The sequence below is a fragment of the Podarcis tiliguerta genome (genome assembly GCF_965153285.1).
Source record: "Podarcis tiliguerta genome assembly, chromosome: 8".
In the NCBI taxonomy this organism is placed as follows: Eukaryota; Metazoa; Chordata; class Lepidosauria; order Squamata; family Lacertidae; genus Podarcis; species Podarcis tiliguerta.
In genome coordinates, this window is record NC_139541.1 from 79617384 (window position 1) to 79630500 (window position 13117).

At 47.1% G+C, this 13117-nt stretch overlaps 1 protein-coding gene across 3 annotated transcripts in view; it reads left to right on the forward strand.

The window, feature by feature from the left end:
• Window positions 1–13117, forward strand: part of PRKD2 (protein kinase D2) — a 58768-nt gene that overhangs the window by 12378 nt on the left and 33273 nt on the right. For all 3 annotated transcript variants that reach the window (XM_083454999.1, XM_083455001.1, XM_083455000.1), the window contains exon 2: window positions 9596–9734. In XM_083454999.1, coding sequence (XP_083311125.1) covers window positions 9596–9734 — 139 coding nt within the window. The remainder of the gene's footprint in view (window positions 1–9595; window positions 9735–13117) is intronic.

Sequence of the window (13117 nt, forward strand, 5' to 3'; positions counted from 1 at the left end):
AATACTCATCGCGGTTTACAAGCTGAAGAAACAAAATATGTACATCTTATAACAGCCTAATGCAATACAATAATGTGATAATAAAAATAACTTTTAAATGGTTCTCATCTCTCTCCCCCCCCCACTTTGGGCCGCACTTTCAGAATACCGTATTTTTCCGTGTTTAAGACTAGGTTTCCCCCCTTAAAAATAATGTTCAAAATTTGGGGGCGTCTTGTACACGGGGCCATCTCCCCCCGTTTTCTTAAATCAGAGTGCCCAAAAATAGGGGACTTCTTATACATGGGGCGTCTTATAGATGGGAAAATACGGTAATTTTTTTACTCCGGCCACACCTATTTTTCAATAAAAATATTCCTTCCAGTAGCACCTTAGAGACCAACTAAGTTTCTTATTGGTATGAGCTTTCATGTGAATGCACACTTCTTCAGATACACTTTTTCGCACTTCTTTTTCAATGGATAGCTGCGCTTGATTTGCAACCTAGAGCACAACTGCTTTATAAGAAAACGATACGTAAGCCTCTTACGTACGTACCTTAATTATCTATACAAACTCAGCGCCTGAGCTCGCAGTATCATCCCTTGATGTTCTCGCCCTCATTTTGAAAAGATATTGATCCATTTTTTGCAAATTAAAAACAAACAAACATTTTGATACTAGACTATACTGAAATGATTAAATGCCACTTTTGACCATCGCTGAATCTTACTGCCACACCTTTTGAGAACTAAAAATAAATACCGTATTTTTTGCTCTATAAGACTCCCTTTTTCCCTCCTGAAAAGTAAGGGGAAATGTGTGTGCGTCTTATGGAGCGAATGCAGGCTGCGCAGCTATCCCAGAAGCCAGAACAGCAAGAGGGATTGCTGCTTTCACTGCGCAGCGATCCCTCTTGCTGTTCTGGCTTCTGAGATTCAGAATATTTTTTTTTCTTGCTTTCCTCCTCCAAAAACTAGGTGCGTCTTGTGGTCTGGTGCGTCTTATAGAGCGAAAAATTTGGTAAATCCCAAATGCTACAACCTTTGTTAATAGGGAAATCGCTCCATCCCCTCGATCAATCATTTCCTGGAAGCTGACTGCAGCCTTGATCTGAATCAAAACCGGAGGCACGCTTAACACCACCCCAAAGCTTTGTACGGATGTTGTGCCCAACTGGCAGCTGGGCATCCTTTGCCCTGCAACCTGGGCACACGGCCCGCACCTGGAGAGCTGGGTGGGAAAGTCCGTTTCGGCGCTCTCCTTGCAGCAGCTATGGCCTCCTGCCTGCCCCTCTTGCCCGGTGCTTGGTGGTAAAGGGACCCCTGACCATTAGGTCCAGTCGTGGCTGACTCTGGGGTTGCGGCGCTCATCTCGCTTTACTGGCCGAGGGAGCCAGCGTACAGCTTCCGGGTCATGTGGCCAGCAGGACTAAGCCGCTTCTGGCGAACCAGAGCAGCGCAAGGAAACACTGTTTACCTTCCCACCGGAGTGGTACCTATTTATCTACTTGCACTTTGACATGCTTTCGAACTGCTAGGTTGGCAGGAGCAGGGACTGAGCAACGGCAGCTCACCCTGTCACGGGGATTCGAACCGCCGACCTTCCGATCGGCAAGTCCTAGGCTCTGTGGTTTAACCCACAGCGCCACCCGCGTCCCTGTTTGGTGGTAAGGTGCCCCTGTATGGAGCTAGACATCAGCCAGGTGAGTTTTGGGGCTAGCACAGGTCCCATTGCGACCACACCGAGATCTCTGGATGCCGGGCTGGCGACTGGGGAAAGCCAAGTGCAGGGGTCAGCAAACTTTTTCAGCAGGGGGCCAGTCCACTGTCCCCCAGACCTTGTGGGGGGCCGGACTATATTTTGGGAGGGGGGGGGTAGAACGAATTTCTATGCCCCACAAATAACCCAGAGATACATTTTAAATAAAAGCACACATTCTACTCATGTAAAAACATGCTGATTCCCGGACCATCCGTGGGCCAGATTGAGAAGGTGATTGGGCCGGATCTGGCCAAGTGTGTCAACTTGAGAAGGATCCGAAATATTTTCCTCAGAGCTTGGATTCGTTTTGTTCCGGATGATTTGAATGTGTTGCAAACCGCTTTGAGATTTGTTCTTTAACAGTCAAATCGGTGTAGAAATATTCATAATAAATTGCATTGCAAAAAAGCAACAATCCAACAGCGCCTAGACCAGGCATCCCCAACCTTCGGCCCTCCAGATGTTTTGGACTACAGTTCCCATCATCCCTGACCACTGGTCCTGTTAGCTAGGGATCATGGGAGTTGTAGTCCAAAACATCTGGAGGGACGAAGGTTGGGGATGCCTGGCCCAAAGTAGGCCGATTAGATTATATAGCTTGAGTTTCTCACACTGCCCCTGTAGCTGGAGCTTCCATTCCTGGTGGCATAATAAGACCAATATCTGAATTTTAGTATATTTGTTTTGCTACATCCCTTCTCAGTCTGATGAGGATTATGCCGCTGTGGTAGGTTGAGGATTAGATTTTCAATATATATAACTCTGTGGGAAGCCTTGTGTTTTTTTGGAGACAACATCCAGGGGCCCCATTTCCCACACCCAGGGCACATTAAATTGTGATTAATTTGAAAGGCTAAAAATAATTACCTTAATTTAAATGCCTGCTGATCACTAAATTCATTCATATGCATGTAGTTTTCCTTCAGAATCAAGCGCTGCGCGTTCCTTAAAACTGGAACTTATCTTTTATAATTTCGTAAGGGTTTTTTTCCGGTAACTATTTTTTAAATTACAGTTTTAGAAAGGATTAGACAAAAGAGAGAGAGAAAAAAAAAATATATAGGGGGCATTTTAAGCAACAAGAGGCAACAAGCGTTTTGTATTGCTGTCTTGTTCTGCATTATTTTAGAAATCATTCCGGGCTTGCATATTTAGAAGTATCTCAGCTCGATTTGATGCTAAGGCTCAGTTATTTGAATTATAAATCATTATGTCCCTTCTAGCTGATCAGTCATGGAACAGCTTTGAATTCATTTGCATAATGGAATATATTAGTGTTTCCTTCATGTCAGTGAAATCATGGCCCCGCCTCACGCATCCTCTTATGTTTTGTTGTGAACCTCCCTGTGATCGTTGGATGAGGACGGTGTACAAATTTAGTAAATCGTAGAATTGCTCGGGATGTAAGGGACCACAGGGGTCATCTAGTCCAGCCCGCTTCAATGCAGGGACATTTTTGCCCAGTGTGGGTCTCAGACCCACAGGCCTGAGATTAAGAGTCTCATGCTGTACCAACTGAGCTATCCCAGCAGACTGCTGTTAATAATAATAATAGTAATAATAATAAACGTTTTAATACAATTAAACTATTATCATTCATGTGTTTTTAGCTTTTTTTGTATTTTGTGTTTTAATTTGTGTAAGCCGCCTTGGGTGACTGGGAAAAGGGCAAGATATAAATAATAATAGTAATAGTAATACTAATAGTAGTAAATTAAATTATTATTATTGTTGTTGTAATATTTTTTATTCATTTTTTAATATATCATTTTCAACAATAGTTTCACTATTGCTTTTAATTATCTTATCTATTGACTCTCTCATCATAGCCTTCCTTACAATATTTCATCTATTCCTCTTTACAAAACTTATTGCAGTCCTGCTAGCATCCTCTGTTGCTTACAGTTGCTTTTCAAATAGTCCACATATTTATTCCAGTCTTCTGAGAATCTCTGGTCCCGCAGGTTTCGAATCCTTCTTGTCATCTTACCTAATTCTGTGTAGTCCATTTATTTCGTCTTCCGTTCTCCTTTCGTCGGTAACTCTTCTTGTTTCCATTTCTGTGCCAATTTCTTAGTAAATTAAATTATCTTGTGCCTGCTTTGTCAGGGATAGGTGGAATTTGCTTTCTGGGCAAAGAGTGTTTTTTTCTGGGATGCCTCCACAAACCCCTATTTCCTGTCACATACAGCGCAAGCTGCACTAGGGGACCATTATGTCCCATTACTCCAGCCTCCGACTGTCTATATGTATTGATTATTACTATTATTATTGGGGATGGAGGATCAATGCTGCTCAACACTCCAACAGATCAAATAATGGCGGGTGTGTGCCAACCGGGAGCCTTTGAGGAGCACGTATATCCGCTCTCTACATCCTCTCTTGGCTTATGGCTTGGAAACTGACTTCTGGGAGAGTTTTCCCCCCATGTAATTTTTACAATGCGGTCTTAAGTGTGTTTATCTGTGCCGCTTGGGCTTGCCGGTCGAAAGGTCGGCGGTTTGAATCCCCGCAACGGGGTGAGCTCCCGTTGCTCTGTCCCAGCTCCTGCCAACCTAGCAGTTCGAAAGCACACCTATGTAAGCAGATAAATAGGTACCGCTCCAGCGGGAAGGTAAATGGTGTTTCCGTGCGCTGCTCTGGTTCGCCAGAAGCGGCTTAGTCATGCTTGGCCACATGATCTGGAAAAACTGTCTGTGGACAAACGCCAGCTCTCTCGGCCTGTAAAGCGAGATGAGCGCCACAACCCCAGAGTCGTTCACGACTGGACTTAATTGTCAGAGGTCCTTTACCTCAACAAAGGTCCGTATAGTTAAAGCTATGGTTTTCCCAGTAGTGATGGATGGAAGTGAGAGCTGGACCATAATGAAGGCTGATCGCCGAAGAATGGATGCTTTTGAATTCTGGTGCTGGAGGAGACTCTTGAGAGTCCCATGGATTGCAAGAAGATCAAACCTCTCCATTCTGAAGGAAATCAGCCCTGAGTGCCCACTGGAAGGACAGATCCTGAAGCTGAGGCTCCAATACTTTGGCCACCTCATGAGAAGAGAAGACTCCCTGGAAAAGACCCTGATGTTGGGAAAGGTTGACGGCACAAGGAGAAGGGGACGACAGAGGACGAGATGGTGGGACAGTGTTCTCGAAGCTACCAGCATGAGTCTGACCAAACTGGGGGAGGCAGTAGAAGACAGGAGTGCCTGGCGTGCTCTGGTCCAGGGGGGTCACGAAGAGTCGGACACAACTAAATGACTAAACAACAACAAGAACAAAAGTATTTACCGCTCTTTTAATGACACCCCCCCCCAAAGCGGCCGCTTGAGGCAGTTGCCTCACTCTGTTTAATCGGGGGGCTGGCTTCGTGTGGAAGCAAGACATACTGAAATCTGTAGTCAGTCTGTCTAAGGCAGCATGGGACCGACCCTACAGGCGCCTTGGACTACAACTCCCCATCAGCCTCAGCCAGCGCAATTGGGAGTTTTAGCCTGTGGTGGGTGATGGGAGTTGTAGTCCAAAACAGACTGGCCAAAGCCCGAGATTGCACAACTGAGAGTGGACCCCGTGGTTCTTTCTGCATTCACAACCGCAATTTCTGGTGGTGGGTTTTTAAGTTTTAACCCTTTAGTGGGTGCGCCTTTAATGGGTGCCATACCAGTGCAATTTCCCCGTGGCTTCCCCCAAAATGCTCTGGCGTCTAAGGACTCCCTGTTTTAGAGGAACTGAATTTTTGATCTTGCAGCAGTGGATTCCACAGTTTCCCCGGCACAAGACATGGCTTGCTTGCTTGTTTGTTTATTGCATTTCTATTCTGCCACTCCTCATTTAACCCTCACAACGACCCTGAGAGGTAGGTTAGGATGAGAGGGATGTTGGTCACCCATCAATCTTCATCGAACCCTGGTCTCCCAGGTCCTAGTCGAGCGCTCTAACCACTGAACCATGCTGACTCTCACTTGCACTGTTTCAGAGGATCCGAAGTGAAAATCTTGTGGCAGTGAATTCCATAGGCTCCCCAGGATAAGGGTCGTTCTTATGCACATGAATTTAAAAAAAAAATGGTTGGGGGGGGAGGGAGCCAGTTCCTCTCGCTTGCGATGAAATCATAAAGATCTCTCCGCTTTAAGGAGGAAGGAAGGAGGAGTTCAGAGGTCAACTGAAACGAACAAAGTGTTTCAGATGGGGTACCTTTGAGAGTTAAAAATAACTGCCGGGATTTGCATAGCGGCTCACTACAACCAGAAAGCTTGAAAGGCTGAACGTTGCTCCTTCCCTGAGCTTGCGCGAAACGTCTCTTCTCCTCGGCTGCCTTCCCTTAAAAAAAAAAAAAACACACACACACACACGCCATCCATCTTTGCAAGACAGGTGTTTGTCTGTCTCACAGCCTGGACTCCTCCGTTTGAGATGAGCCAACCCTGAAACGTTTTCTTGGTGCCTGAATATATGCATGCGTGCATGTGTATATATTCCTTGCCTCTGACAACGAATTACTCCAGGAGAGCAGCAATCTTTTTAGGAAATATGGCTATATTTGGATTTTTGAAGCGAGTGCCAGGAGCGCCACCTGCTACCCCAGAAAGAGAGAGGGTTAATTGTTAATTGTTCAGCATTACAGTGGCACCTTGGGTTAAGAACTTACTTCGTTCTGGAGGTCTGTTCTTAACCTGAAGCACCACTTTAGCTAATGGGGCCTCCTCCTGCTGCTGCCGCGCCGCTGCTGCGCAATTTCTGTTCTCACCCTGAAGCAAAGTTCTTAATCTGAGGGACTATTTCTGGGCAAGCGGAGTCTGTGTATGTAACCTGAAGCATCTGTAACCTGAGGTACCACTGTACAATAAATATTGAGAGATCTTAGAAGTTTTCTTATGCCTGCACTGGAGAAGGAAATTAGAACTGCGTCATCTGCATATAAGAGAACTGGGAGGGGTGTACCAGCCAATATAGGGGGGTGGGCATTTTCTTTCTCCATGTTTCCTAAAGGTAAAGGTAAAGGGACTCCTGACCATTAGGTCTAGTCGTGACTGACTCTGGGGTTGTGGCGCTCATCTCGCTTTATTGGCCGAGGGAGCCGGTGTACAGCTTCTAGGTCATGTGGCCAGCAGGACTAAGCCGCTTCTGGCGAACCAGAGCAGCGCACGGAAACGCCGTTTACCTTCCCGCCGGAGCGGTACCTATTTATCTACTTGCACTTTGACGTGCTTTCAGACTGCTAGGTTGGCAGGAGCAGGGACAGAGGAACGGGAGCTCACCCCGTCGCGGGGATTCGAACCGCCGACCTTCTGATCGGCAAGTCCTAGGCTCTGTGGTTTAACCCACAGCGCCGGGTTATAAAGACTAGGACTAGCCGCCTGAGAAACAGTTTCTATCCAAATTCGATTTTGGTTTTAAACGCAGTGTAAGGTAGTCTCTGTGGGAGTATATTGTATTCAATTATGGGGTATCAGAGTTTTTAGGGGGTCAACCAGGCTGGGATAGCAGGCTTGTTGCTTTTTGAATGTCTCATGTAGATTTTTTTCAATTTCGTTGTTCTGTATGGGACAATGACAATAAAGATTATTGTATCGTATCTGCCATGGACGCTTTAGCTGAGATTCCTGCTTTGCCGGGGGTTGGACTAGTTGACCTTTTGAGTTCCCTTCCGACTATATGATTCCATGAGCTGAAAAGCTCTGTTTTAGCAACAGTTTTCCCTTGGAAACTGCTTGGTGCCACAGGAGCAGCCCAGCGCCTTGCGCTGCGGTTCCCAGGCGCCCGACAAACCAGCTGGCTGCCGGGAGCTTGGGACGTGCCGCTGGCAGACTTTCACTGCGGGCGGAACGACCCACCCATCAATCACATGGCCTCATAGTGACACTGGGTGACTGGTTGCCCCACTCACCTGTCAAAACCAGCCCGCGGGGCGGCAACGGATGAGGATCCAGCCCACTGGCACAAAATAAAGTTTCTCCACCTAACCAAACTGTCATGCTTTCGACCCGTTGCTTCAGCCGAGCCGCTGCCCAATCAGTGTAGCCCAGGCGAGCTGAAATCTCGTCGGCCCGCATTTTTAAGACCTGCCTCGAGTCCTGACGCATCAGTGACTCGCCCCGAAGAAAGGACCATCTGTCTTTCGGTTTCTGAAAGTTTCCCCGCCTGGCTGCCCAGAGCACATTGTTACTCACTGGGGAGCAACCCTGTTTGTAGCCAGAGTCAGTGCAGAGTATTGCTTTGGATTTTAAAAGTTTGCCGCTGCTGCAATTGACCTCCGGGTACACAAAGGGCTCAAACCTGAAACCACCGCAAACTTGCAGTGACTTGTCTCTCTCTTTCCCGTCTCCCTGCGGTGTCCCAGGAATGAACCAGCTTCTTTCACCGCCACCCTGTTCAAACAGCATTCCGACTGCGCTGGAGTTAACTGAGCAACGCCCAAGTGCATTGAAGTGCATAGAAAGGGGAAGGGTGGCTTATGGAAATTAAATAAAATGTACAAAACAAGTTATAAATGTTGGAAACGTGAAGAAAAAGAAGGATCTTTTTATCACATCTGGTGGGAATGTAAGAAAGTGAAAAGCTTTTGGGAAATGATATATAATGAGATGAAAAAGATGTTGAAATATGCATTTATTAAAAAAAAAACCCAGAAGCATTTTTACTTGGCGTTGTAGGGGAGGATATTAACAGACAAGATAGTAAACTGCTTTTATATGCAATAAAGGCAGCACAAAAATGGAAACAAGAAGAATTACCGACGAAAGTTGAATGGCAGACGAAATTAATGGACTATGCAGAATTGGATAAACTAACAGGAAGGATTCAAAACCTGTGGGACCAGAGATTCTCAGAGGACTGGAGCAATAATCCAGTACGGAGATTTTCATCAAAATCTGAGATGTAATAGCATTATATATATATTTTTTAAAAAACCAATTGTGATGATCTGGAACAAACCCATTGGAGAAGGTAGCAGTGGTTGCCCAGGCCTTGATGCTGGGTGCAAATGGGACCCCAAATCAGTCCAAGCTTCAGGAACCCCAAAATGTAGGTCCACCGCTGCTCCCACCCCTCCTCCCTGAAACCTTCGAAGTCGCTTTTTGCTCACCTGGCGCCCTCCAGATGTTTGGGACTACAACTCCCAGCAGGCTTGGGCTGATGGGAGTTATAGTCCAAAGCTTTTGGAAGGTGCACCAGGCCAGCAAAGCATGCTTTGAAAATTCTCCTTCTTTTGATTTATATAGATACACACACACACACACACACCCTTAGGGCAGTTCACAAGATGAAAATAGAGGATAAAAACACAAAATAAATAATGAGTGCAAAAACAAAGAGTGCCATAGAATATTATTATTATTATTATTATTATTATTATTATTATTATTATTATTATTAATTTATTATTTGAACCCTGCCCACTCTGGGTGGCTTCCACAGAGACCAAAAATACATTAAAATGTCACACATTAAAAACTTCCCTGAACCTTCAGATGTCTTCTAAATGCCAGGTAGTTGTTTATCTCTTTGACATCTGATGGGAGGGCGTTCCACAGGGCGGGCGCCACTACCGAGAAGGCCCTCTGCCTGGTTCCCTAATTTGGCTTCTCGCAATGAGGGAACTGCCAGAAGGCCCTTGTTGCTGGACCTCAGCGTCAGGGCAGAACGATGGGGGTGGAGACGCTCCTTCAGGTATCCTGGGCCTTTGAGGCCGATTAGGGCTTTAAAGGTCAACACCAACACTTTGAATTGTGCTCGGAAACGTACTGGGAGCCAATGTAGGTCTCGGCGGCCGCCCCCAGTCACCAGTCTAGCTGCTGCATTCTGGATTCTTAGAGTTGTTTTCCCTGGCTCTCCCTATCCACCTCTGTCTCTTCCTTTTCAGTTCCCCGAGTGCGGATTCTACTGCCTCTACGACAAGATTCTGCTCTTCAAGCACGACCCGTCCTCGGCCAACATCCTGCAGCTGGTCCGGGCTGCCAGCGACATCCAGGAAGGCGACCTGGTGGAGGTGGTGCTCTCAGGTGAGCTGCCTTAGCGGAATCGTGAACTGGCTCGGCTGCGGGTTCCGCGCGATGGCGGGTTGGTCTAGATGACCTTTGGGGCTATCCCTTCCCGACTCGAAAATTCTACGATTCTAAGGGAACGTGCATTTACTTCTCCTCGTTCACTCCCCACAACAACCCTGGGAGGTAGGCTAGGCTGAGAGGCAGCGGCTGCCCCCCAAGGCCGCCCAGTTTTCATGCCCAAAAAGTTTTTGATTTGAGTTTCTACTGAAATGAGGCTGCATGTTGTATTTTAATCTTGTTTTTAAGTTGTATTTGAATCCATTGTTTTTATACCTGGTTTTTGCCACCCTGAGCCCTTCTTGGCTGGGGACGGCGAGGTAATAATAATAATAATAATAATAATAATAATAATTTAGCTTCATGGCAGGATTTGAACCTTGGTCTCTGCCAAGTCCTTTCCCCCCCACTATTGCTTCCATTGGTTCATGTTACTTTCCTTTTTTTTAAAAAAAATAAGTTTTTATTGTTAAAATAATTCAGCATTAATACACACATATTGCGAATATACAAGCATACAAACATACATTTCATACAATCCTTAAATATATACAAACATACCTACATTCAGTCCCACAGATAATTCCTTTTCCCACCACCATCCCTCACCCCACCTTTGTGTTAGACTTCCAATCTACTCAATTGCAATTTCTTTCCACTTCTATTACATTCTTTCACACACCTTTGACCTAATTTCATACTTCTTTTTCTATTACACATTGTTATCCATCTTATTTAGTATTTCAGTATTTAAAACGGAACTTGCTTATTCTAATAGGATTTCTGATTTTTCAATATGGTTTTGCAAGTATCCTTTAAACACCTTCCAGTCCCTGTCTATCTTCTCTTTTGAGATCCTTCCAATTCCTCCCATTGTTTTGGATATATTGTAGTACTCCAATCATTTGGCAAGCCACTCTATTTTTGTCGGTATAATACCACTTTTCCAATTTTTCGCAATCAATAGCCTTGCGGCTATTAATTATTATTATTATTATTATTATTATTATTAGTATTATTAGTTAGCTTCATGGCAGGTTTTGAACCCTGGTCTCTGCCAAGCCCTGGTGCAGTGCTGCAACCGTTTCGCCACGCTGGTTCCTTAGCAAAGGCTGGCACAGTCCTCCATCTCTCTGTCTCTCTGTATTTTTCTCTCTCCTGGCCTAGATCTCTCGCCCGCTGGAGGCGGCAGGTGATGTTTTTTGAATCCGACGCCCAGGCAACGGAGCAGGATGTGGGTTTTGGGTACAGACAACCCCTTTCCTCCACTTGGGGGAAGGGCGGTGGAAGGTGCTTCCTGGCGGATCTCCTCTTGCACCCGAGGGACCCGGGGCACTTCCTGCCTGCCTGGGTGGGGCTAGGGAAGCCCCCTAGAAACAGCTGCTTCTGCCTGGGGCGAAAAGGGTGGCCGCAAGGATCAGAATCAGAGGAGCCCAGGGTCATAGCTGTCAATTTACAGATTTGAAAATAAGGGACCAGCAGCCAAAATAAGGGATTTTAGTCAACCAGTTAAAAGGGACCAGATAATTTGGGAGAGCAGTGCCGGTTTTTAGCCCTTCGTTTCCAGAGGTTGCTGCTCAAGACACCAGCCGATGAAACACTGCAACTAAATAACTACAAGCAGCAACCACTTTTCGTGCATAACGAAGTCCAAGCTACGAAGATGCTGCTGCAGTTCTGTATTTTTCTCTCGTGCTCCATCTGCAGCTCTCAGTTCCATCAGGCGGGGCGGGAGGAAGGGAGGGGGGGAATAGCGCCCGAAGTAAACCCGCAGATCAGACCATCTATGCTAGTCTACCACTACAAATCTATGGGAGAAGCGCTTGCGGTCCTTCCCTTGTAGCCCTTGGAACACCTGCCCGCGCCTCCGCCTCCTCCTCTTCCTCCTCTCTCTGAACTGCTTTCTCTATGGTTGCCCTCGCTCTCCTCTCAAGGCTCCTCATCAGTTCATAGACCATGCCAGGCTGCCCATCTCATCCGGGTCCTTTGGCAGCACAACCGCAGTACGGCCTAGCGGGAGCGGCAGTGACGGGCAGAGGGGAGGCCCCAGGCAGAGACGCTCTGTTTGGCGGCCGCGAGGAGGATGGTGGCGGAAGGGCCCGAGGCTCCCACCAGTCCCGGCAGGGAGGGGTTCCTGGGGGCCAAGGCTGGTGAGAGGAGGCCGGAGGGGGGCAGGCCGGGCAGCCAAGCAACACAGTTGGAGCCTCCCTCCTCCCTGGCCGGCAGGGAGGGAGGGAGAGGAGCTGCTTCCTTTGAAACCCGGGAAGTTTAAGGGACATCCATCAATAAGGGACAGCAGTGGGACACGGTGCTGGGATAAGGGACTGTCCCTCCAAATAAGGGACGCTTGACAGCTATGCCCAGGGTGGGTTAGCCTCCAGCTGCTCCCTCATTTCCTCTACACAACAAACTTGCGAGGCTACTCGTTTCTAAACTATTTCAGCTGGGGCATGTGGGATGGGCTCCTAAACAGGGACAGGCTACCCTGAGACAAGAGTGTCTCTGAGAGAGTGCAGAGTCCCTTGTTTCCCTGTCCGCTTTTAAATGTCTGGCCTGGCAGCCCTTGATAAAATGATTTAGAACAGCCAAGTGAGATACCAGGTTAGACTGGGAGTGGAGTTCAGTCAGTGGCACCCAGCTGGCATTCTGGTGCCTGGAGGCAGGATTTGAATCCGGGTCTCCCAGGACGGATGATTTAATGCAATGCCGTCAGATGACCTGCACTATTTCAGCCTCTTAATCTAGAATCTCCACTTCCTCAAGGGGGCTAAATCACACCCTATGCCTGTTTTCATGCAATGGTAAGTTCCTAAAGAAGCCTTCGCCAGATGTGCTGGACTACAATTCCCATCAGCCATAGCCGGTGCAACCGATGGTCAGGGATGATGGGAGTTGTAGTCCAAAAAAATCTGGAGGGCTCCAGGCTGCTGACCTAAACAAACCGCATTCAGCTGAGAACAAAACATTGGCTCTTTTGTAGACTTTTATCTTCTCGTTATGTGGCAGATTATCAGAAGACTGATAACTCTGAGGGGAAGAGTCATAGCTCAGCGTTACAGCATCTGCCTTGCGTGCAAAAGCTTTTTCCACCCCAAGGGCCAGATCACCCCCTTGACAGGGCCATATGTCAGGTGGGTGGGGCCTGGAACAAAAGTGGGCGGAGCAATTGATGTGACTCCTCCCTTTGCCTCATCCAAAAGCTGTTGCAAAGGGCTGGTCTGGAGAATGTTCTGGGGGCCAGGCAGTGATAATGGGAGGGGTTTATTTTCCCTCCTCCCTGCTTTGAAATTCCCTGGCTCCACTGTGCTCCATTAATCCCTGAAATTGAATTGCGGCTCCGT